Source organism: Crocodylus siamensis, chromosome 2 (genome assembly GCF_052110815.1).
Source record: "Crocodylus siamensis isolate JL-2025a chromosome 2, ASM5211081v1, whole genome shotgun sequence".
NCBI classification, from domain to species: Eukaryota; Metazoa; Chordata; order Crocodylia; family Crocodylidae; genus Crocodylus; species Crocodylus siamensis.
Window position 1 is genome coordinate 159003702 of NC_143396.1, and position 25849 is coordinate 159029550.

The window sequence follows — 25849 nt, forward strand, 5'->3', positions numbered from 1 at the left end:
ATGTTCTGTGCATTTCGCTGCCCTCAGGGGCTACTGATGATAATAGGGTCTAACACTCCTACCAACACTCACACCCACACTCCATTTTTGGTAGTAGCTTTTGTCTATGAAGGTTTCAGATATATTTAACCTTGGAAATGGCATTATCCTTAATGCTAGTTTACCTTTCCACCTTCTGCAAATTACAGCCTTTTTTTTTTGTTCCAAGAAGTGTCAAGAGTTTGCAATCTCATTTTTACAGAATCATAGAAAATTAGGGTTGGAAGGGACATCAGGAGGTCATCTAGTCTAACCACCTGCTCAAAGCAGGACCTTCCTCACCTACATCATCCCAGCCAAAGCTTTATCTAGCTGGGTCTTCAAAACCTCCAAGGATGAAGATTCCACCACCTCTCTGGGTAACCTGTTCCAGTGTTTTACTACCCTCCTAGTGAGAAAATTCTTCCTAATATCTAACCTAAACTTCCCTTGCTGCAACTTGAGACCATTGCTCCTTGTTCTCTCATCTGCCACCACTGAGAACAGTCTAGCTCCAAACGCTTTCAAACCTCCCTTCAGGTACTTGAAGGCTGCTATTAAATCTCCCTCTCAGTCTTCTCTTCTCCAAACTAAATAAGCCCAGTTCCCTCAGTCCTGTCCTCATAAGTCATGTCCTCCAGCCCCCTCACCATTTTTGTTGCCCTTCACTGGACTCTCTCCAATTTGTCCACATCCTTTCTGTAGCGGGGAGCCCAAAACTGAACACAGTACTCCAGATGTGGCCTCACCAGTGCTGAATAGAGGGGAAGAATCACTTTCCTTGACCTGCTGGCAACACACCTACCAATGCAGCCCAATATGCCATTAGGCTTCTTTTCAACAACATCACACTGTTGGCTCATATTCAGCTTATTGTCCACTGTAATCCCCCGGCCCTTTTCTGCAGAGCTGCTGCTCAGCCAGTCAGCCCCCTGCAATGTACTGCTATATCCTAAGTGCAGGATGTTGCACTTGTCTGTGTTGAACCTCATGAAATTCTTTTTGGCCCAATCCTCCAATTTGTCTAGGCCGTTCTGAATCTTAGCCCTACTCTCCAGCACAGCTACTACTCCCCCCAGCTTGGTGTCACTTGCAAACTTGCTGAGGGTGCACTCTGCCATCTTTCAGGCTGTTGATGAAGACACTAAACATAAGCGGCCCCAGGACCGACCCCCAGGGGACTCCACTTGATACCGGGTGCCAACTAGACATTGAGCCATTGATTACTATCCTCTGAGCATGATGCTCCAGCCAGTTTTCTATCCACCTTACAGTCCATTCATCCAGCCCATACTTCCTTAGCTTGCCTGCAAGAATGTCATGGGAGACCATATCAAAACTCTTGCTAAAATCAAGGTATATCACATCCACTGGTCTCCTTGCATTCACAGAGCCAATCATCACATCATAGAAGGCAATCAGATTGGTCAGGTATGACTTGCCCTTGGTGAATGCATGCTGACTGTTCCTAATCACCTTCTTCTCCTCCAAGTGCTTAGAAATGGATTCCTTGAGGATTTGCTCCAGGATTTTTCCAAAGACTGAGGTGAGGCTGACTGGTCTGTAATTCCCTGGATCTTCCTTTCCCTGTTCTTAAATACAGGTATGATGTTTAACCTTCTCAAATCATCTGGGGCCTCTCCAGATAGCCATGAGTTTTCCAAGATTATGGCCAGTGGCTCTGCAATCTCATTAGCCAACTCCCTCAGCACCCACTACATCTCATCTGGCCTCATGGACTTGTATATGTCCAGCTTTTCTAAATAGTTCCTAACCTGTTTTTTGCCACTGTTGGTTGCTCATCTTCTCCCCAAACTGTGATGCCCAGTGCAGTCATCTGGGGCTGATCTTGCCTTTGAAGATTGAGACAAAAAAGGCATTGAGCGCTTCAGGCTTTTCTGCACCTCTGTCACAAGGTTGCCTCCCACATTCAGTAAGGGACCCATACTTTCCTTGATCCTCCTGTTGCTACTGATATACTTGTAGAAACCCTTCTTGTTACCCTTCACATCCCTTGCTAGCTGCAACTCCAATTGTGCTTTGGCCTTCCTGACTTCATCCCTGCATGCCCAAGCAATGCTCTTATACTTCTCCCTAGGCATTTGTCCAAGTTTCCACTTCTTATAAGCTTCCTTTTTGTGACTTATTTTACTGAATCGTTCCCTGCTAAGCCAAGCTGGTCTTCTGCCATACTTGCTAGTCTTCCTGCACATTGGGATGGTTTGTTCCTGCACTCCCAGTAAGGCTTCTTTAAAATACAGCCAGCTGTTCTGGACTCCTCTCCCCCTCAGTCTGGCTTCTCAGGGCATCCTGCCCATGAGTTCCCCAAGTGAGTTGAAGTCTGCTTTTCTGAAATCTAAGGTTCTTACTCTGCTGTTCTCCATCCTTCCTTTCCTCAGGATCCTGAACTCAATCATCTCATGGTCACTGCTGCCCACGTTGCCATCCACTACTACATTCCCACCAATTCTTTCCTGTTTGTGAGCACCAGGTTAAGAAGAGCATGGTCCCTAGTTGGCCACTCCAGCACTTGCACCAGGAAGTTGTCCCCAACACTCTCCAAAAACTACCTGGATTTCCTGTGCATTGCTGTATTGCCCTCCCAGGAGATGCCAGGGTGACTGAAATCCCCAATGAGAACCAGGGCTTGTGAGTTGGGAAACTTCCGCTAGCTGTTTGAAGAAATCCTCATCCACCACTTCCTCCTGGTTTGCTGGTTTACCGCAGACACCCACTACAACATCACCCTTGTTGCTCTTCCCTCTAATCTTAATCAGAGACTTTCAACAGGCCTATCTCCAGTTTCATACTGGAGCTCTGACCAATCTTATAGATCCTTTACATAAAGAACAGCTCTTCCTCTTCTCCCCTGCCTGTCCTTCCTAACAGTTTGTACCATCCATCACAGTGCTTCAGTCATGCAAGATATCCCACCATGTCTCTGTTATTCCAATCATGTCATAGTTCCTTGACTGTGCAAGGACTTCCAATTCTTCCTGCTTGTTTCTCAGGCTCCGTGCATTTGTGTGCAGGCACCTGAGGGAGCTAGTTTCTGTTGCTAGGGCTGCATATCTGTTCTCCAGATAAAGTGCTGCAGGTGGTGGTGAAGATTTCTGCTTGCTGCCAGAGGTCACAAGCTTTCTGCTACCACCCTCCTGGGAATCTATGTCCTTTCTCTTCTCTAGCGCTGCTGCTGGCACTTCTTCCTCCATGGTCCCGGAGATCTCCTCCAGCATCAAATTGATGAACTCATCATGGCAGACAATGTTTTGGAGCCTCATCACCTTCTTCTGTAACTTTCTTGCCTAATCCCTGAGAGACCACTAGGAGGCACTTTTCACACCACAAGTACCCCCTGTCCCCCCCTGCCCCCCCGCCTAGTTGGCCATCACTGGAAGAAACCTGCAAACTGTAGTATCCACAGTGCCAAACCTGGACCCGGATGGAAGCCTCGTTGGTGAGTGGTCCTGCCTGGATAGAAACCTCACAGGTGCAAGCAGAGGCAGTGAGTCTGGCACTGCGACATCCTCTAGGCATTTCCCTGGGTCTCTTAATCTGCCTTTTCTCTCTTACTGCTCTTTTTCTAAGCACACCTTCCCTAGTGAACTCACCTGGAAGCTTGCCTGTTTACTGCTTATTGGCCCAAAAAGGTTCCTTCTTTCCTGCTTCTTCGCACCACGCTGAAAGGCTCTCCCCTCAGAAAGTGTATGTGTGGGGTGGGCCAGCTGACTTATGAACTGACTACAAACTGCTTATCCTGTTTGCAGCCCGTGTTTGCTGGCTCCTTGGTTGCTATGAGTGGTGCAGGTTAGGGCATTTAATTTCAGGTTCCAGGAGTTAATGAGCATATTGGCTGCTATAGTAAAGAAGCAAGAAATGTGTGGAAAAAGTAGGACTGAGCTCAGTGGATTTTTTCTTCTCCCATTTCCCTGCTGTTGTATGTGAAGTACATAACATTCTAGTCAGCCACACAATTTAGCACTTCCAATGTCTATTCAGCCAGAGGAGTTGGCAAGTTTCCTGCTGTTGTTTGTGCTGTATTTAAACACTCTGGGGGAGCTACAATCAGCCGATGAAGTTAAGTGGAAAAAATACTGGATTTCCAGGGAGAAAGAAAACAGTCTTGAGTGTTTCTCCATTGACATCTATCAACCCACTGTAGCTCCTTTTGGCTGAGGAAACAAAAGAACTTACAAAAGGCAACATGGGACACACTGGCTCAGATTGATTGAAGGGTGAAAAACTAGCTGAAGGACGAGTATTGACTTTAATTTCTGGAGCTACGGAAATTAACACTTAAATTTCCTCCACAGTGGGCAAATCTACACATGGATTAACATACTTTAGTCAATGTGCATTAAATCTAGTACCTCTTGGAATTTCTACACATGCTCTGGGAGTGTGTGTGTGGGGCGCATGCTTAATTTAAAACACCCGAACCATCTCATGTATCAGTGCTGAACAAGCTTTAGAAAAAGTATCCCCCTGGCATTTTTAAGTGTGGGGACACTAATATACAAGATGCTGGAGGCTGCTGGAGTGTGGTAATTACCACGCTCTAGCAGACTAGGTGCCCTACATTGTGAGGTACTAGGAAAATGCACATTAGTGTGTCTTAATGCGAATTAATTAAAGAGCATAGCTTTTAAGTGATGCTGCTTAATGTGCATTAGCTTATTTTGATGTGCATTAACTAAATAGCACATTTTTAGTGAACCTTTAATGCACATCAAAATAAGTTAATGCACTTTAAAGTGCATGTGTAGATGCACCCAGTGTCTGATGTGTCAGACCCAAGACCAACTCTTGGAGGGCTGTTTACCTGACCAGAAAGCAGGAGGAGTGTGAATCCCTGTCAGCACTATAAAAGAAACTTTTCCTGGTGTTGCTACAGCATCCCTGCCTTGTGATGCAGGGCCATGGCCTGCAGGTCTACTCATCAGTCTAACTTACAAGACCAGAAGACAATGTAACTCACCATTACCCCCACCTTCTCTACCAGCACCATTTTTTTTCCCCTGCTAAAACAAATCAATAAACAGAAGGCCTGTTCCGCAAAACAGCTGCCATGTAGCATTAAAAGTGACATAGCTTAGGCAAGTCTAAGCACATGACGTGGTATTCTGTTTCACTCTGAAACATACTTGGAAGTGCTTTCTGGTTGTTAAAGTATAGTATAAAATATATTTGAGACTGTAGGTTGGGTTGGAACAGCCTTAACTTGTGGCTTGATCATCCAGCTTTAATGGGCTGATAGCTCTTGTTTTTTGGCTCTTCGTTGATTAATGAAAGTGGAAGGCAAGTGCCTCACCTAAAGGAATGAGGTGAAGTAACAAAGCAGCAGCAGATCATGCTCTCTCCATGTACTGATTTTTTTCTAATTGGACCAGCAGCACAAATTCAAACACACTCAAACCTTTGGCACCCAGTTCCATATCCAGTTATGAATTCATTTCTGTACTATAAAAATGGTTCACAACTACACCAGAAAAATCTCTCTCCTTGAATTCATATGGGGAGGACAGCAGGGAATCAGAGATGCTCTATTTACTAGGGCACACCTTGGAGTAACTAGGAACAATGGCCACAAATTGACAGACAGCAGATGTAGGTTGGACATTAGAAAGAACTTCTTCACAGTCAGTGTTGCCAGAATATGGAAAGGGCTTCCAAGGGAGGTGGTGCTCTCCCTTACCTTGGGGGTCTTCAAAAGGAGACTGGACAATCACTTAGCTGGGGTCATCTGACTCCAGCACTCTTTTCTGCCCAGGGCAGGGGTTTGGACTCGATGACCAATTGAAGTCCTTTCCAACCCTAACATCTATGAATCTTTCAATCTAAGTACGGAGCCCAGAGTTGATGTCCTGAGCAGGAATCCACCTTCCTTCGCACTCACACTGTTCAGGTTTATTCTCATATTAATGCTTTGTAAGGCAACTGGCTACACTGTCATCACATATGGTGTGTATATGCACCATGCACCTGTGACAGTTGGTCCTGCCCTCTGCCCACCAATCTCTTGCCTTTGGGACGATGACTGACCTTCCTGACCAGCTGGGCAGCTATAAATATCTGCCTTTGAAACTGTGCCCAAGGTGGGATGGTATTTCTCAAATATACTTTCTTGAGTCATGGCCTGTGCTATTTTAAGTCCTAAGCCAGCAGTAGTATTAACAAGTGAGATATTTACTGAGAGCTACAACTCTAGATATTTAATATTTCCCAGTGGGCATACCTATACCCTATCATTAGTAAAAACATTTTTTTATAAAGGTTTCCTAAATGATGGGAAAAAAATTTTAATAAACCTGTACAGGGCAATGCCTATGGAATACAGCTGAAGCTCCTAGGCAGTATTATTTTTTAACCTGGAAGCGTTTACTATGAATATATCAGGACTGTGAACTCTCTTTATCACTCTGTATCCCTCTCTCCCTCCCAAAATTGGAAATATTAATTGCTTGAGAGGATAGAACAATAATGTACATGTTAACCATCTGCCTCACCTTTACTCAAAGCATGCTGAACTTCTTCCATAGCTACCCCAGTAGAGAGACTAGTGCTGTCAGTTGAGCTGTTCTCAGTGGCAATTTTGTTTGTCAATGTAAGTTGGGAAGATGTCTGTCCAGTTACTGGCCCTGAAGAGGTGGGCACTGGGGGTGTCTCATGAGTAATGACTTCCTCTGTAGTGCGTCCTGCTGGGGAGGTATAGGTGCTTGGCAGCTGGGTTTTGCTGGAATCTGTAATGGGAGATGCTGTGGAAGAACCTGTGGATGGTGATGGAGACAGAGTAGTTATTAGGTGAGGAGCGGTGGTTGCTGGGACTGCTGTAGAATGGGTAGCTGATTCTGAAGCTGTGGTATCTGTTGGCAGGCTGGTTTGTATATCTCTTGTTGTACTGGTAACTGTAGAAATGGAGATGTGTTCTGTGGCTGTTGATTCTGATCCTGTATTTGCAGATGGTGATTGACTGGCTGTTGCAAAGTCTATGCTTCCTGTCCCTGATAGATATGTGGTGGCAGTTGCTGGCTCTTCTGAAGTGACTGAAAAGACTGTGTTGTTATTGCCTTGTTCTGTTGAGCCTGATGTGACTTTGCTGTTTGTAGTAATCTCTGTTGCTACTGATGTTGCTTGTACTGTTGTTGGTACTGTGATACTAGCAGCTGTGGTGGTAAGGAGAGTGATTTTAGTTGTTTCCAACTCTGTGGTATTTTCCCCAGAAATGAATGGAGAGAAAGTCATCGTAGATGTTACCGTTGTAGAGTGAACAACACTCAGTCCTGGAGAGAAGACAAACACATATTAATATTTGAAAATGTTTGTGACAAGCTGGATTTCGAGCTCTGCTGAAGGGTTCTGTGAAGGGTAATGGGTCAATTACAACTGTAATATGCTGTCCCTTGAAAAGGATACTTACTACTAAATTTAAAACAGTTTGGCAGTCACCAGAGAAATACAGATTGCACAAATGAAAAATCATGTTATAAAATTAAGACACATTTAACATTCATTTATCTCCAGAAAGTTTGGGCACCTGGTTAAATAAGCCATAATAGATCTCAGTCAAATACAAATGCAGCAGAAGATAACAGGAGAATAACCAGTATCTTTCAGAAGACAGCTTAGTTCATAAGGGTGACATTTTGTCTCTCACTGATTTTCTGTTCATGGTTTTCTCCTAGGGTAGTAAAGAGATCTGATTTTTTCCTTAAAAAGATGGTCCCATAAGGATCTAATTAATGGCTATCAGTAAGAGTGCCCTTGAACTGCTGTATGACACAGCTTGCTGAAATTTAAATTAGGAAATGAAAGGATGAAAAATGGATTTTTCTCTTAATAAACAATGAAATTGGTTACTATCATGCTATATGTGAACTTACTTCTGCAACTAAAAATTGTGTTATTATAACTTAAAAGTTCAGAGGAAGGTAGCAAAAAGAAGGAGCACAAAGCTGATTAGAAAAAAATCATCTGAAAATTGTAATTTAAAAATGGAGGCTTTGTAATACTATTTTAGTTCTGTTTGGGTTATATCATCTTCCAGCTTTATAAAGCTCTACAAAGTATATATGCATCTACATATGCAATAAGCCTGATTCACCACTAGTTGATCACCTGATTCACCTGTTTCTCCATGCCAACACTGGATTTCCATCAGTGGATAAGCTGGGATATCGCATACTGAAATTTTCATTCATGTTAGCAATGCTGTCAGCATTCTGTCCCATTCACAATGGGAATGGTGAAAATAGTTTTGGAAAGACAAATACTTCTCTCTGGCATGTTTCTTTGCTCTATAGTGGCCTTCCAGAATCTTTCTGGCATTAGCCCTGCTCCTCATTGTCTTATGTAATACATGGAAGCACTTCCACAATATCACTGGAGTTAAATGGCAGACAGCATTGCATCCAAATGCTCGGCACACCCTTCTGACCTAAATTCCAGGGTTAAACACATCAATTACATAAAATTTGATTTTTATCTTAATCAAAGCCAGAAATTAACAGAAATCCAAATGGTATTTCTATATTTGGGGCAAACAGAATTTTCATTTTTAATAGGTGTATTTGCACTGGAACAAAGATTGTTACTGCCTCCGTTTTGGAGCCTACATGTTCAAAAGCACCAGGTGTTAGACAGGTTCTGACCCCTGTAATATTTTCCTCCATGCCAGCTGCAAATCCGTGGGGCCAGAACAGGCATAGTAGCCAAACTGAAGAACGGAATGAGGCAACGCACGCTACAGTGAAAGCAGGGCTTTGGAAGACTTGTGCCATACCAGTACTACAAGAAGTCTCTCTTTGAATGAAAGTGGGGAAATCCAGGGAAGAATTCACGACGTACCTCAAAAAAGATTAAACATTTTTTTCCTAACTCACCATGGGAGAGTCTACACATGCTGCTACAGTGCTGTTGTTACTGCAGGAAATACTAAATGATGGAGCACAGTTATTTTTAGCCATAGTGATGTGCTGTAGCCAGGCAGCATGTTACCACAGTGACATAACTACGGCGTCATGGTTTATGCCCACCAAAGCTATGTTGCCTGGTAGTGCATTGGTACGGTGCTGTAGTGCCTTGGGACAAAATAATACCCAGTATTGACATAAGACAGTTTGCCAATCTCCCCTTCCTTTGGCTTTTGGGCCAGGAGCTTCCTGCAGCAAAAAGCCCACAGGCACCTCACTCCCAAATGCAACCTAATTAGCAAATGTTGGGCAGCTGGAAACTATAATGTAGGCTTCATCTAGCTTCCATCTTTTCATATCCTTGCTTGCTCATTTATTAAGTCTTGGCAGGAAGATGAGTCACTCTTCTTCCATTATCTTCATCTGCAGAACACTTCCTTCTTTTTTTTTTTTTTGGCAATCGGCTGAACCAAAGTCAATCTTGACCAATTTCTATCAGCTTCCTTTGTGTAGCATTACTACAGAAAGACCATGCAGACAATAAATTACATCAGAATAATTTTTATTTGTATGGCATTCACTTATTTATACCCACAGAGCAGAATATTTCAAATGCTCTTGACTGCAGCATATTCTAGCACAAACAGGGCACACAATGAACTAATTATGAGATGTTACATCTTATTATACAGTGTGTGGGTGGTGACTGCCAAAGCTAAGGTTACATTTTAACATCCATTATAACATCCACTTTTCAGCTGTTCATTATAAATCTTTTGTGAGTTGAAATTTTCCATGTTGGTTCCCATCCCAAGGTAAAATGCCTAAATATGATCTGGGGAAACTTGGACCAGAGATGAGGGGGTAGAATTAATGGAAAAGTTCTATGGAGAAAGCATGTGGGGTTCCTTTTCATCCATTTCTCCAGTTACCTAAAAATGCGGGAGCGGGAGGAGAGAGGTATCAGTCTATTTAGTCCAATTCTTTCACTGGCATAATTCAAAGAATGGAAGGTAGACATTTCAACCTTGGCTTGTCTTCATGATCCTAAAGAGATTATTAAGCTAAGTTTGAAGCTGAGTGGGTGGAAGGATTTTTGGCCAGGAAAATGTTTCTATTTCAGAATTGCTGTCTGCTCAAAAGTGTACTTTCAGAGTCCCATCTGTGAGGTGATCCCTGTTAAAGAGCTGACTAGTATGAAGAACTGCAATGCTTACTGTATGAAGAACTGCAATGCTTTTAGGAGGGCTGGTTGGTCTGCAAGTTGCTTTAAGTCTTAAGTCTGCACTGAAGGCTGTTTCTGCTGTTGGCCCCTCCCAGGTCCCACAAGGATTGGAGCGGGCCCCAGCTTGGCAGGGGTGCTAAAAGCACTGCTTCCTGCTCTGCCAGCTGAACCTGGGTTGGGAGAAAGGCCAGGAGGCTGAGCAGGCAAAGGGCAATGAGGCTCGAGGGCGGACTCTGGCATTGCCCTTTGCAGCAGGGAAAAGAGGCATGGTCTTTTTCAATTGAACAACATGCTGCCTTGTGGGGAAGGGAATAATGTGTGGATTTGGGGTTCTCAGAGAGGGAGGTAGGTTTGGGATGCAGAGAAAGGGGGCAGGAGCTTCCCTGTGTGCGAGGCAGGAAGTGGGAGTGGGTTGGGATAGGAGTGAATATAGGGGACTGCTATTTTCTTTTATGGAGATACGGGCAAATTGCCTGTCAAGAATGACTGGGGGTGGGGCAGGGGGCAGAGGTGTGCATCCAACCCCCTCCCCCGCCTCAGGCTAGGGCCGGGGCCATGGCCACTTCCTGCCTCCCTCCCTGCCGCTTCGGGACAGGGCTGGGGTTGTTCCCTCCCTCCCCACTGCCATTTTGGGTCGAGGCCTAGGCCAGTGCCACTTCCCCCACCCCCCCTATCACTTTGGGCCAGGGCTGGGGCTGCCTCTGGGAATGAGAACAGGCACTGTCATCAACCTGGACAGACATTACAGTACTGTATGTAGTAGGAATCTGTGCAAAGTTGTTCTTTCTCCATTTAGATTACTTCCCTTTGGAAACATGAACAGTTAGAACTTTCATTGATGTCAGTTTGCTTGCATTAAACCAGAGACAGTGTTTCTGGTTGGCAACATGCAGACACACAGAGGCTTTGTAACAACAGCAGTGCCACATTTGCTGGTTGGAAATTATATACTTTCACCCAGGATTGGAATTACCTGTTTGTGAAGCCAGAGCATTCTCAGAATGTATATGAAGCCAACATTTGTAGAAAATATCAGAAAGAAGTGAAAAGTCTGAGATGCTATAGCTACGTGACTTTTATTTTTGGTGAAGTTTGAAGGAACAAATCACACAGTATCTGTCTTTATGATTGGAGGTTCCATAGAAAGCAGTGTTTCCCAGTGGAAAGAACACCATTTTAGGATTAAGAGTGGAGAACGGAACCAGAGTTTAACTCCTACTTCTGCCCTGACTTGCATCATGCAACTGGCGGAGACACTTTACCTGCCTTTGGCTCAGTTTCCCTATCAGTAAAAGGGAGATACTTGCTCTTTTTGTAGAGTGCATTATGATAGGCCTAGAAGCAAAATGCTACATAACTTACTCTGCCCCGTACTTACTATTATGGGCTGTATGGATCTGGCTGACAGTACTGGAGTTGAGCAGATTTGTTCTAGGCACACAGTGTGACGTTTGGGCTGGCAAGACTCAAGAAGTCAAGCTCAGGAAGACTTCTAATTTAGCAGCCATGCTGTGCTCCTGCAGAACAGTCCTCCACTGCTTAAACTGATAGACTCATAGAACAGCAGGGTTGAAAGGAACCTCAGGAAGTTTTCTAGCTCAACCTGTGCTCAAGACAGGACCATCCCTGACTAAACCATCCCACTGAAGTGTTTGTCTAAACTGCTCTTAAAAACTTCCAGGGACAGTGATTGCATAACCTCTCTGGATAACCCGTTTCAAAGCCTGACCACCTTTGGAGTGACAAAATTCTTTCTAATTTCCAGGCTAAATTTCCTCTGACGCAATTTGAGATCATGGTTCCTAGTCCTGTTTCCTGTGGTCCTAGAGAATAGTCTATCACCATCCTTTTTATAATAGTCCCTCAAGTATTTTAACACTGTTATCAAATCCCACCTCAGTCTTCTTTTTTCCAGATTAAGCAATCCTAGTTCTTTCAGCCATTCCTTCTAAATCACATTTCCTACTTGTCTAATCAGTTTTGTTGCTCTTCACTAGACTCTTTACTGAAGTGAGGGCATACTAGACTGGACACAGTACTCCAGATGAAGCCTCATCAGTGCCAGCTAGAGCAGGAGAATGACTTCCCCTGATTTGCAAGCAACTCTCTTATCATTACAGACCAGTACTCTATGGGCTTTTTTGTTCATTTGTTTGCAACAAGAGCATGCTTTTGGCTCATACTCAGCTTAGGGTTTACTGTGGCTGGCTTGTCTACATGTGCACTTTAATGCACAGTAGCCTATTTTATTGCACATGAGTGTCACGGCAAAAACACACTAATAAGCTCATGCACAGTAAAATTAGGCTACTGCCCATTAAGTGTCACTAAAAAAATGTGCGCACTTGCTACTGTGCATTAGGGCAACCTAACGCAAATTTAGTTAATACCTCACATTAGAGATACTACATTTAATGTGCCGTAGCAAATGTGCATTAATGAACATGTAGAAGCGCCCTGTAACTCCTAAGTCCTTGTCTGCAATACTGCAGCTCAGCCAATCATTATTGAATTTGTATTTAAGAATGCAATTATTTTGTCCCAAGTACAGGACTTTGCACTTGTCCTAACTCAATTTCATTTGTTTTTTTGAGATCATTTTTCCAGTTTATCAAGGTCATTCTGAATCCTAACCCTACCCTCCAGAATGTCTGATACTCCATCCAACTTGGTGTCATTTGCAATTCCGCAAAGTATTCACTTAAACAATGCCAGACCCAGGACAGACCCCTGGGGAAACCAGCTAGATACCTCTTCCCAGCTAGACACTGAGGCATTGATGACTATTCTTTCACTATCCTAGGCTGCTTATCTCCTCTTCTATGCTGGGGCTCATCTACACAAGATATTTACTGTGCAGTAGACTAATTGGTTGTTCAGTAAACACTGGGAATCTACATGTGTACCCCTATTAGGCTGGAGTAAACTAATTAACTCTGCAGCAGATTAGTACTTGTAAATACAAGTTTTTTATTCTGCAGCAGCATGTGCAAGAACCAACCAGAGGTAACACTATTCTAGACTTGGTTCTGGCCAAGGGGAATGACTTGGTGACTGGCTTAAAAATAGAAAGGTAGCCTGGGTAACAATGACCATGAAATCATCATGTTCACTGTCCATTGCAAAGCAGACAAATTAGATAGCAGGACTGAAGTTTTGGACTTCAAAAATGCAAATTTCAACCAACTCAGGTCACTAGTAGGGAAAGAGCTGCCAGACCAGGGGCCGAAGGTGAAAGGAGTGCATGAAGAGTGGTAGTTCCTTAAAGATACAATCTTCAAAGCACAAAGGAAATCCATCCCCATGCAGAGGAAAGGTAACAAAAGGGCTGAGAAGCCCTCTTGGCTAAACAGGGATGTCATGGTCCTCTTAAGAAAAAAGAAAGAAGCATATAGGCAATGGAAGCTTGGGGCATGCCCCAAAGAGGACTGACTATACAACAATGGTCCATACTTGTAGAGAACAGATTTGAAGGGCTAAGGTGGCAACCGAACTAAAATTAGCGACAGGAGTCAAGGACAACAAGAAGGCCTTCTTTAGGTATGTAGAGAACAGGAGGAAAACAAATGGGGGTGTGGGGCCACTGCTCAACAACTCGGGACAGCTGGTTACCAGCATTCAGGAGAAAACTGAACTCCTAAATGACTACTTTGCTTCAGTCTTTCACCAGGCCAAGGGTAAAATCATGCCAGAGTGGGTACAGAATGAGCAAGGTAAGAATGACTGCCTTCCTACTATTACCACAGAACTGGTATGTGATCATTTGAAAAAATTAGACATATATATAAATCAACAGGACCAGATGAACTTCATCTGAGGATGCTGAAGGAGCTGGCTGAAGTCATTGCAGGACTGCCAGTGAAACTTTTTCAAACTCATGGCGCTCTAGAGAGGTCCCTGAGGATTGGAAGAGGGCCAATGTGGTGCCCATCTTCAAGAAAGGGAGGAGGGAGGACTTGGGTAACTATAGGCCAATCAACCTAACTTCTATCCCAGGGAAGATCCTGGAAAAATTCATCAAGGAGTCTATATGCAATAAATGTGCATAACGTAGGATTCTGAATGACAGCCAGCACGGCTTCATTGAAGGCAGGTCTTGTCTTACCAACCTCATCTCTTTTACAATCAGGTAACTCGCCACCTGGATAAGGGACAGGAGGTCGGCATTGTATTCCTTGACTTCCAAAAGGCCTTTGATCTTGTATCCCATGATGTTCTCTTAAGTAAACTGGAGGATTGTGGACTCAAGCATGAGACAGTTAGATGTGTAGGGAGCTGGTTGCAGGGAAGGACCCAGAGAGTTCAATGAACAGATCTGTGTCATCTTGGCAAGAAATGGCTAATGGTGTCCCTCAGGGATTGGTGCTTGGTCCACTGCTTTTCAACATCTTTATCAATGATTTGGATGGAGGGGTGAAGAGCTCATTGGCCAAGTTCATGGACAACACCAAGTTATGGGGAAATGTGGTCACACTTGAAAATAAGCTGCAGATACAGGCAGCTCTAGATAGGTTGGTACGTTGGGTGGATCGGAATCAAATGAAATTCAACGTTGAGAAATGTAAAGTGCTTCATTTGGAGACAAAAAACCCCTACACACCTACAGGCTTGGCAATGCCAAACAAACCAGCACCATAAATGAAAGGGACCTGGTGGTAATAACAGAACACAGCCTGAATATCAGCTGGCAGTGTGACGCTGTAGCCAACAGGGAGAATAATACCCTGGCATGCATCAATTGATGCATCTCCTGCAAAACTAGGGAAATGATTCTTCCACTTTGCTCAGCATTGGTGAGACTGCAGCTGGGGTACTGCGTCCAGTACTGGGTGCCATACTTCAAGAAGAATGTGGTAAAGCTTGAGAGAGTCCAGAGAAGAGCCACCCATATGATCAGAGACTTGCACAGCAAGCCATATGAGAAAAGGCTGAGGGGCCTTGGACTCTTCAGCCTGAAAAAGAGACGACTGAGAGGTACTTGATAGCAGCTTATTACTACATCGGGGTATATATCAAGGGCTCAGTGAACAATTGTTCACCAGGATGCCCTTTTGGATAACCAGGAGTAATGGCCATAAACTCCTGGAAGACCATTTCAGGCTTACCATTAGGAAAAACTTCTTCACAGCTGGTGGTGCAATCACCTACCCTGGAAATCTTCAAGAGGAGACTGGATGGTCACCTTGCTGGGGTCACCTGACCCCTAGTTACCTTTCCTGCTTGGTGCAGGAGGCTGGATCCAATGATCTTCCGAAGTTGCAATCTATGAATCTATGTGTAGATGCTGCCCCAACTGGCTGGGGCAGAAGGGTGCTTCAATGTGGGGGCTGCCTGTTGGACAGCCCCACACTGAAGCGCGCTCATGTCCCAGCCAGCCCCTCTGCAGTACATTAAGCCAGGGAGAGCAGCCCTAGATTGGCAGGCTGAGCCAGCCAGGGCTGCTCAGACCTGGCTCAATGTGTTGCAATCTTGGGCACCTGTGCAGACAGTGCACCCAGGAACAATACACTCCAGTGTTTATTCATGTGAATTAATATGCATGTAGATGCCAACTGTACTTCTCATCTGGTAGTTGATCTTATTCATGAAGACTAAAGTTAAAAGAGGCATTAAATACTTCAGCCTTCTCTGCATCATATGTTACTAGATTGGCCTCTGTGCTCAGTAACAAATCTACTCTTTCCTTGGTCTTTCTCTCACTTGTGATATGCTTGTAGAAACCTTTGTTTGTTGCCTTTTATACCCCTTGCTAGTTGCTTCCGAATTTTCTCTCTGTATTCCCTTGCACTCGTTTTCTTCCCTAGTTATATGGCTGTTTCCATTTTTTGGAGGATTCCATTTAGAGTTTAGCCAGGCTAGATGATTGCTGCACTTCCTATTCTTTCTTCGTATGCAGATAGATTGTTTCTGTGCCCATAGTAAGGCCGCCCTATAGTACAGCTGGCTCTCCTGAACATCTTTTTTCCCTTCATGCTTGCCTTTCAGGGGACCTTGCCCACCAATTCCCTGACTTTGTTAAAATCTCATTTTTTGAAGTCCAGTATCTTCATTCTGATGCTCTTTTTCCTTCCTTTCCTTAGAATCATGAATTCTTTATCATTTCATGTTTGTTGTCACTCTAGTTGCCTTTCACCTTCATATTCTCAATGAATTTTGTTTGTGAGCAGGAAACTGAGATGAGCTTCTTCCTCACTTGGGGTCTCTACCACCTGTACCAAAAATAATCCTCTACATTGTCGCTGTGTGTGCTGACTTACTTTGGATGCAGTTCCTATAATACATCTTGCTGTGTGACATATGCAAGACTTGGGTAGCTTCAGCAGGATTAAAGAACAGTAGAAAGATTAACCCACAAAAGTGAGTGCTAATATGTTTATACTGAAAGGCAGGGTTGGCAAGCAGTATTTCATTAAATTACATCTAATGTGGTTTGAAGTTTTCAGCTTAATGTAAACTGATATATAATGGGATTCTGCTCATTTTTGTCTGATTCAGTTAAAAATAAAAGGAATTTTTAAAAAGGCACAGACATTCAATCCCTCTTCTATCCTAAATGGTTGCTGCATGTTCTTAAGGGATGTTACACAAATTAACACTTAAACTAAGAACTGAAAATATGAGGGCCACAGTTTTTAAGAGAAACCAAGTAAGCTCCTGGGGCTTTGCTATCCAAAGCACCTAAGGGAAAATAACTGAAAGCCACTTGCATACTCTTAGTCTTTTTGCTGCTTCTGAAAAACCCCATCCTAATGAAGTGGCTTGATTTGCAAAAGTGCTGAACAGGAGTTCAGGGTGATGGAAGTTAGGTCATTTGCTTAGATGCCTGAAGAGGGGCTGAAAGCCCCTACCTTTTGAGACCTATGTGTTGTGTTGTTTGACACAATTTTTTCTTCCTTTACCTCCCTGCATTTTTATCTCTTTAAAATCAGGACACTACTGTAAATGAAAATGAAAAGGCATTCTATTTTTCATGTTTAAACTAGATGTGAAAAGAGCATCTCGTCTTCTTAGGCTTCTTTTCCATAGGTGCAAAACCCAGCTCATTCTCTATTAGCTACTGAACAGAGGCCAGAAGTTGGAGTATCAGCTAGTGGGGAGATGGTCTGAATTGAGTCCTCTCATGTATAAAAGAGAGATTTAAGACCTGGCAGATGGCCAGAGATCAATATACAAATGAGGCAAATGGACTCACCCACTATGTGGCTGGCAGGGAACTCGTGGTCTTTTCACTGGTGTAGAAGGGAGGGAGAAAGCCTTGTTTATGTAGGGAAGCTGTATAGGTGCTAGCAGTGGAGTACTAAGGTGGACTGCTGGCATTTTGATCATCCAACATAAAGGCACAAGGTATTTACAAGCTACCTGAGGACCAGGTGGGGAGGGTATGTCAAGAGTGGCTCCCAAAATGTATGGAAAGACCTACCTCTGAACAACTCTCACAATTCACTCTGTACCAGTGAATCAGATCTGTAACAACTCTGAACAAAACAGGGCTGTAAGCTGTAACTAGGGTTCTTCTGGGCCATGTGAAACTTTTAAATTGTGCAGGAGGAGTAAGAGGAAATACATAACAACAGATACTTTTGCTGCAATGGTTGATTGCTTGTGAAGAGATGGCAACTATTTGCACTTTCTGTTCTTGAGTCAAGCCCAGCCACACCTGCAGTAGGGGAATAGTCAAAACTCTATTCCCAATGTTGCTTTCATTTTCAAGAGACTCTAGTAGATACATTCCCTTATGCCTAGAGGTGCACTGATACAGTGGTCTGATACTGGATTGGCACCAAGGTAAAGAAAATTAGCTGCATTGGAAATCGGCCGAATGGGGCCAATGATTTGGCCGATAAACGCCAGTGTATGTGCGCATCCGCAGCACAGCACGCAGGCAGCGAGGAGCAGAGCCTGGCAGCCTGGAGAGCTCCCTCCAGCTGGTAAGTCCACTGTGGTGGAAGGGGAGGAGGGATGGAAAGGGTGTGGGGGACAGATCAATGCCCTCCACAGTGAAGGAGAGGGCAGGGCAAGGATAGGTGCTGTCTAGCCAGGGTGGGGGACAGAAGCATGGCTCATTGGGGGTGGCTCCTGCCACTGCTTGCACCCAGGGAGGGTGGGAGGTGGTGTGCCCCTGGATCTGTGCGGGTGAGTGAGTGGGCTGCAGCTACAGGCTGGAGCTAGGCTCTTCCCACAGGGGGCTTGGCTCAGAGCAGAGGTAATGGAGGGGACTACAGCCACCCAAAATTTCACTGTAGCTGGGTGCTGAGCACAGCCCTGGCTCTTCCCAGCTAAACCCCTGCCTTCACCCCACGTGCCAGGAAGAGCCGGGGCTGCCCCCCATCCCCCAATAAGCTGCGCCTCTGTCCTGCGCCCTACATGGGGGGGAGGTGGGGGTTGAGTCGGGAAGAGCCAAGGCTATGCCAGGTGCACAGGAGAGCTGGGAGGGAGCTACGGTGAAATTTGGGGTGGATGCAGCCACCCCTGCTCTGAGCCCAGCTCCTAGCAAGAAAAGCCCAGCTGCAGCCCACCTGCTCCTCCCATGCAGATCTGGGGGCAGCCCGCTCCCCCTTCCAGGGTGCACGCAGTGACAGGAGCCACCCACCCACTCCCACTAGCTGGGCCTCTGTCCCGCACCCCACTCCACCTAGACAGCACCTGCCCCTGCCCCTGCCCCCTCCCTCACTGTGGGGGGTGGGGGAGTGGTTTGATCTACCCACCCCACGCCCCTTCCCCTCCTCCTCCTTGTCCACCACAAGAGACTTACCAGCTGGAGGCAGCTATCCATGCTATATCAGAAATTGGATTGGTATCAGCCGATATGCCTCCTTAAAAATCAGATATCTGTGTCAGGCCTCAAAATCTCTATTGGTGCACCACTACTTATGCCTCTACTGTTCCACTTTCAAAATGTGCAACATCTCTATGACAAATACAGCAGTGATGTGGGACTGCAGAGCATTTGTACATCTTGTTTATGCCAGAGATGTTATTTTCTGATTGTATCATTACTATGGATATCAGTTAGAGGTGCACCGATACATCGGTCTGATAGCAGATTGGCACCGATATAAAGAAAATTGACTATATTGGAAATCGGCCTGATGAGGCCCATACTTTGGCTGATAAATGCCTATAGCTGCATGTAGCCACAGCGCAGCACACAGGCAGTGATGAGCAGAGTCCAGCAGCATGGAGAGCTGCGTGCAGCTGGTAAATCTGTTGTGGTGGAAGAGGAGGGGTGATGGAAGAGATATGGGGGCACAAATCAAAGCCAACTACAGTGAAGGAGAAGTGGGCCTGGGGCTGGGGTAGGCGCTGCCTTGCTGGGGCGGGGTAGGCGCTGCCTTGCTTGGGCGGGGTAGGCGCTGCCTTGCTTGGGCGGGGCAGGCACGGGACTGAGCTGTGGCTCATCCAGGGGATGCAGGAAAGAAGGGGGCTTGGGCTGCCGGCTCTGTGTGGGGTGGGCTGGGGGCTGTGCTGCGCTGCGCTGCGCTTGGAGAAAGCAGGAGTGGGTGCCAGCCTCAGCCTGCAACTCTAGCCCACCCCACACAGATCTGGCGGCACACGCCCCCTCCCCACCCCAACAAGCAGCAGGAGCAGCAGTGGGAGTCACCTGATAAGCAGACAAGCTGCTGGATGAGCCACTCTTAGACCAGCGGCGCACAGTGGCAGGAACCACTGCCCCCCCCATGAGCCACGGCTCTGTCCCATGCCTGCTCTGGCTGAGGAAGCGCATACCCCAGCCCCAGCCCCACTCCTCACTCACCATGGGGGGGGGTTGATTTGGCCCCCTGCATGCCCCTTCTCTCCCCACTTCCCTTTCACCACAACAGACTTATGAGCTGCACAAAGTTGCACTGGAAATCAGATTGGTATCGGACGATATGCCTCCTTAAAAAAATCAGCTATTGGTATTGCCCCCCCCAAAATCTCTACTGGTTCACCCCCAATATCAGTAAATAAAGAAGGTGCTTCTTGTTAATTTTGCATTAATTATTTCCTCTGAATCTGAAGCCCTTTGCTGGCACTCTGAAAAGTGTGTGTGAAACAAATGAATTTGGTCTTGGGCCTGGGAACACATTAAGACAGTGTACAGGTATTCTGTCAAACAGAGACGCATGACTGTAGAGGAGACTCATATGCTGCATCAACAGAAGGAAATGACTGACTAGTTTTTAAATGTTTCTCTAGGTAAACACAAAGGATAGTAAAAGCCTAATAGAATTAAGCTGATAGTGGAGAGGTTCTCATGAAAAGATGAAAGATAGTATTACGTGGGTCAGACTGCTTCCAGCACATTGCTGTAACCAAGCCCTGCAGTTTTTGTAGTTTGAGTCATCTCTGGTTTTCCCTGTGCAATGCAAGAGATGTGGGGAGCCGGAGGAAAAGCAAGGGCAACACTGGACCCCTGCTGAACCAGGTGGGGCAACTGACAACTGACGCCCAGAAAAAAGCCAACCTATTAAATGGGTACTTTGCGTCAGTCTTGCATCAGTCCCATGGGATGCCCATGTCCGCTACGGGACAGGGAGGTCCGGGTGAGGGAGATCCCCTGCCCTCCATTAATGCTGACCTCATGCAGGAACACCTTGAGAAGCTGGATACCGTCAAGTCAGCCGGCCCTGACAATCTACACCCCAGGGTACTCAAGGAGCTGGCCAGCATCATAGCCCAGCCTCTGGCATGGATCTCTGAAAACTCCTGGTGCTCTGGTGTAGTGTCCAATGACTGGAAGAAGGCCAATGTGGTGCCTATCTTCAAGAAAGGGAGGAAAGTGGATCCGGCTAACCATAGGCCCATCAGCCTGACTTCGATCCTGGGGAAGATCTTAGAAAAATTTATTAGAGAGTCCATCCTTAATGGACTGGCTGACGCCAACATCCTAAGGGATAGCCAGCACGGGTTTGTTGCGGGTAGGTCTTGCTTGACCAATTTCATTTCCTTCTACGACCAGGTGACCTATCACCTGGACAAGGGCAAAGAGATTCATGTCATACATCTTGACTTCAAAAAAGCCTTCCATTTGGTCTCCCATGATCACCTCTTGGCGAAATTGGCCACTTGTGGCCTTGGGTCCACCAAGATCCGCTGGCTGGGAAATTGGCTCTGTGGTCAGACCCAGAGGGTTGTAATTGGTGGTAGTCACTCATCATGGTGTCCTGTGATCAGTGGGGTCCCTCAAGGCTCTGTCCTTGAACCCATATTGTTCAACATCTTCATTAATGATGTGGACATTGGAGTCAGAAGCAGACTGGCCAAGTTCGCCGATGACACCAAACTTTGGGGCAAAGCATCCACACCAGAAGACAGGTGGGTGATCCAGGCTGACCTGGACAGGCTCAGCAAATGGGCGGATGAGAACCTGATGGTGTTTAACACTGAAAAATGCAAGGTTCTTCACCCTGGGAAGAAAAACCTGCAGCATCCTTATAGCTGGCTAGCACTACGGACGAAAGAGACTTGGGGGTCATCATTGACCACAAGACGAACATGAGCCTCCAATGCGATGCTGCAGCTAGTAAAGCGACCAAAATGCTGGCTTGCATCCACAGATGCTTCTCAAGCAAATCCCAGGACGTCATTCTCCCCTTGTACTTAGCCTTGGTGAGGCCGCAGCTGGAGTACTGCATCCAGTTTTGGGCTCCACAATTCAAAAATGATGCGGAGAAGCTTGAGAGAGTCCAGAGAAGAGCCACGCGCATGATCAGAGGCCAGGAAAACAGACTTTATGATGACAGGCTGAGAGCCGTGGGGCTCTTTAGCCTGGAAAAGCGCAGGCTCAGGGGTGATCTGATGGCCACCTATAAGTTTATCGGGGTGACCACCAGAGCACCCCAAGGGATGACGAGGTCGAACGGTCATAAACTACTACAAGATGGTTTCAGGCTGAACACCAGGAAGAATTTCTTTACTGTCTGAGCCCCCAAGGTCTGGAACAGCCTGCCATTGGAGGTGGTTCAAGCACCTACATTGAACACCTTCAAGAGCAAATTGGATGTTTATCTTGCTGGGATCCTATGAGCCCAGCTGACTTCCTGCCCTTTGGGCGGGGGGCTGGACTCGATGATCTTCCAAGGTCCCTTCCAGCCCTAATGTCTATGAAATCTATGAAGAGTGAAGCACAGGCCTGTCTGACAGCTAAACAGATAGCTCTCCATACTTACCAGATTTCCCTCATTTTTGCCCCAGAAGAAGGGGTGAGAATTCATTACCAGTATGGGGAAGCCTGACACTGCAACTAAAACCACATTAGACCTTCCCTTTATGACTCAAATTGTTCTCTAGATCTCAACTGTTCATGCAGTACAAGCAGCTTGCTGCAGTATTGCTAAATCTGCTGACGTGTGTGCTAATAATGTCTGTTATAGAGATAGAGCCGGCTTTTGACTAAGTGCACTGTGTGTTGGTGAAGTGTTTTGGGATCCATTATGAGCAAATACCATTAAATCCATTGACCGAGAAGGCCAAGAACCAGCTGCATGAACTCTCTTCTGCATCGTGTTGACTTTGCACAAAAGTGGGCTTTGATCATTATCATCTAAAGATTTTACTTTTATAGACATCATTGAAAACCTAGCTTTGCCCTATTTGAATAACCTCAGCTGCTCTCCTAAGATCTTTCCAGCATAATCATTTAGGTCATAGACTGGTAAAATTCAGTGGACAGAGGAGGGCATACAATTGTTCAGGAAAAGGCTGCATTTTTTTGTCCAACACAGGGTTGGTAATAGCATTGTTTTTTGCAGACAATGTCAGTCAGTGACATTCTGTGCTGAAAACTGTCAGAAGTCCAGTTTGGAGAGTTTGATAGTGTCAAACACCCCTCTGCTTATGTTGGCAAGTCAGCTTTACAAATGTTTAGTCATTCCCCAGCATTTGCAATGCCATTTACAGCAAAGACATCTCCATCTTTAGAAGTATTGGGAAGGCACCTAAGGTGCCACAAACCACGTGTGCGCACGCATGCAGACTCAACCCCTGAGTGCAAGTGACCAGCATGCAAATCATAACACCCACATGTATACAGCTCAGGGGTGGTTAGATTTGCAGTGGATGCTGTCACATAACTTGTACATTCACTTGGTGCCTTGGTGTGTGGGTGCCCAGTATCTGCTGATACCAACACATCTTTGATCTAGAAGCAGAGGCCTGCATTAAGCTTAGAATTAGAGCAACCATTACAGCTCCATTTCAAAGGAAAAAAAATCTAAATGTTTTTCTTCTTCACTCTGTTGCTGTGCTTTATTGGCAGTGGCTGGTGGGACAGCACTACCTTGCATAGTGGCAAGGAGGAAATATTAAAATTAAATATCACTACAGGATTTTATTTTCTTTAAACAATTAGGCTGGGATTTTCCAAGGGACCAGTGACAGTCAGCAAACTGAGGACATCCAGGAGGGTGATGGACATTTAATTCTCCTAGGTTAGTTTCAAAATTCTACTCAGAGTCTCTCCTGTTGGGGCTGGAATGGGAGGTGCAGCTGGCAATGTGTGATAATTGGACAGAAGAGCAGCACTGAAATAAGAAGCTTCTCATATACCCTGTGTATCTATCATTCAACTTCAGAACATCTGCTTCTTGTCAATAAGAACAGATAGCCTGATACGAGCTTTACATGGAGATTATTAGGTTCCCTTTTCTAGGTCATTGTCTTTGCTGAAACTCTAGTTTCATAAAACAGGAAAAAAGACTGTACCTGTTGAGAAATTATTTTGCTCCTGAAATACATTCACTGAAGAAATCTTAATACAAAAAAAGACTGCACGTTCCCCAGGGTTTAACTGTCTTTCAAATGACTATATATTTTTTGGTTTGCGAAAGCACAGTCTTAGAGAAGCCTTTTCCTTTACATGTTGAATTATTTTTCATATACTTTAAAGTTCACTCTGTTTCATCTGAAGGTCATTTTTTTTTGCATTGGGAAGAAGAGATTAGATATATACCTGAAATGGTTATTTTGAACTTGAGTTAAAATGCTGGCTGAAAGACAATAAAATGTTAGTAGCAGCAGAATGTAACTCTCAAATAATTCAAATCAGAATTAGTTGGTTGTGGTAGGACTCTCATTAACTTCCCATGAAAAAACAGTGACCTGTTTTCAACTGTGTTTCATTTTAAGATACATACTGGTTCAAGACACAGTTACTGGAGTAACTGTGGGACCTGAAATTTTTTTCTGGCTATAACTTTTTCTTCTATAGATAACATGTTTGGCACTGAATCACAATAGCCAAGTTTCAGTTGTCTGCACACAGAGAACGTGTTTTCTTTTGTTCTGTGATTTCTTCACTATGACACTTTTAATTAGGAAACCTGATATTCGAGCTGTGATTAGTTATACATGTTGCATGGTATTATTACTGTTTCCTGACTAGATGACTATAATTTATAGTCAATACAATATGGCGTAGGTCACGGGCATCCAGTCAGGAAACAGTAATAATACCATTATTTTGTTTTCTTACGTGTTAGGTTGAGGCTGCAGGAGATACAGTCCAAAAAAATTCTAAACTTCTTTTCTCTCCCCCTTGGATCTAAAATATCCCAGAACTCTTACAGTCTGTAGCGGGTGGGGCGGGGGAGAGAAACTACTGGCAGCAAGGTTTAGTGGCTGTTTAGACCATGCCCAGTTCACACAGAGGAATTGTGTCTGCATGTGTTTATGGAGCTGTGATGGCTGAGGAGGACATCTTTTGTACCCTTGTTCATCTCAGCTGAGAGGCTGCCTCAGTTATAGGCCTCTGGCCAGGTGTAATTAGGAGAATATTGCCAAAGTGCAGCGTTAATGAGTAAATGGGTCCCCTTCTATAAATGCTGTACTGTGCTGACTGTGCATATTGAGTGACTGAATTTGCTGATCTCCAGTTGTGTCACTCGAGGTAACACTGACAAAATTACAGCACATCAGAGCAGACTCGATTAATTGAGTGCGCTGGAGCGTGGCAATTACCGCACTCCAGCCAGCCTCCGCATCGTGTGTATCAGCATCCCTGTGCTTCAAAATGGCAGCGGGGCACTTGAACTAACGCTTGCTGAATGAGCTTTGGTTGCAGGGGGCACTTGAATTATTCTGAAGCACAAGGATGCTGATACCTGAGATGCTGCATCGCTTTAATTAAAATGGCTCTTAGAGCTGCTCTGATTAAAATGCCATGCCCCCCACCCCCAGAGCATGCGTACAAGTGCCCTGTGTGTGGATTTGGTCCCAGTTGCAAAGGGTACCTTGTCATATTGCTCCTTTGCTCATTTAGTGAGTAGTTAGCGATAGCACAAGTAGTCATTCAAATGTACACGTGTAAATTTACATCCTACATGCAGTCTTGTCAGCTGCCCAAGATAAATGAAGCCGAAATCCTTCTTTTATTACTCTTGAAGTACTACAGTAACTGGCTGGATTATAATACTGGGTAAAAACAGTTCACTGAAAGTGTGAGTGTCTTCACTTGCCTCTTTTTAAAGGAGTGGCTGACCTACAGGAGGAAGGGACTGTAACAAGAGCATGTGATTGTGAGGCAATTGCCTTGCTCTTTCCTGGGGGGTTCCTTGGCTGCTCCTGCTTTGTCAGTACACATGATTATGTTTGCAGGGCTCTGGCAGGTAGTTACAGATGCTGTAAAGCAGTTGCTAGATATGGATGAGATACAGCATTCTGAAGGAGGCTGATGGCTTACTTGTCATTGGGCCATGATACACCTAGTAAAAAGGCA

At 45.1% G+C, this 25849-nt stretch overlaps 1 protein-coding gene across 1 annotated transcript in view; it reads right to left on the reverse strand.

Moving 5' to 3' along the window:
• Positions 1-25849, reverse strand: part of PARM1 (prostate androgen-regulated mucin-like protein 1) — a 69719-nt gene that overhangs the window by 12356 nt on the left and 31514 nt on the right. Inside the window, exon 2 of the mRNA XM_090031928.1 lies at positions 6525-7298. Coding sequence (XP_089888054.1) covers positions 6525-7298 — 774 coding nt within the window. The remainder of the gene's footprint in view (positions 1-6524; positions 7299-25849) is intronic.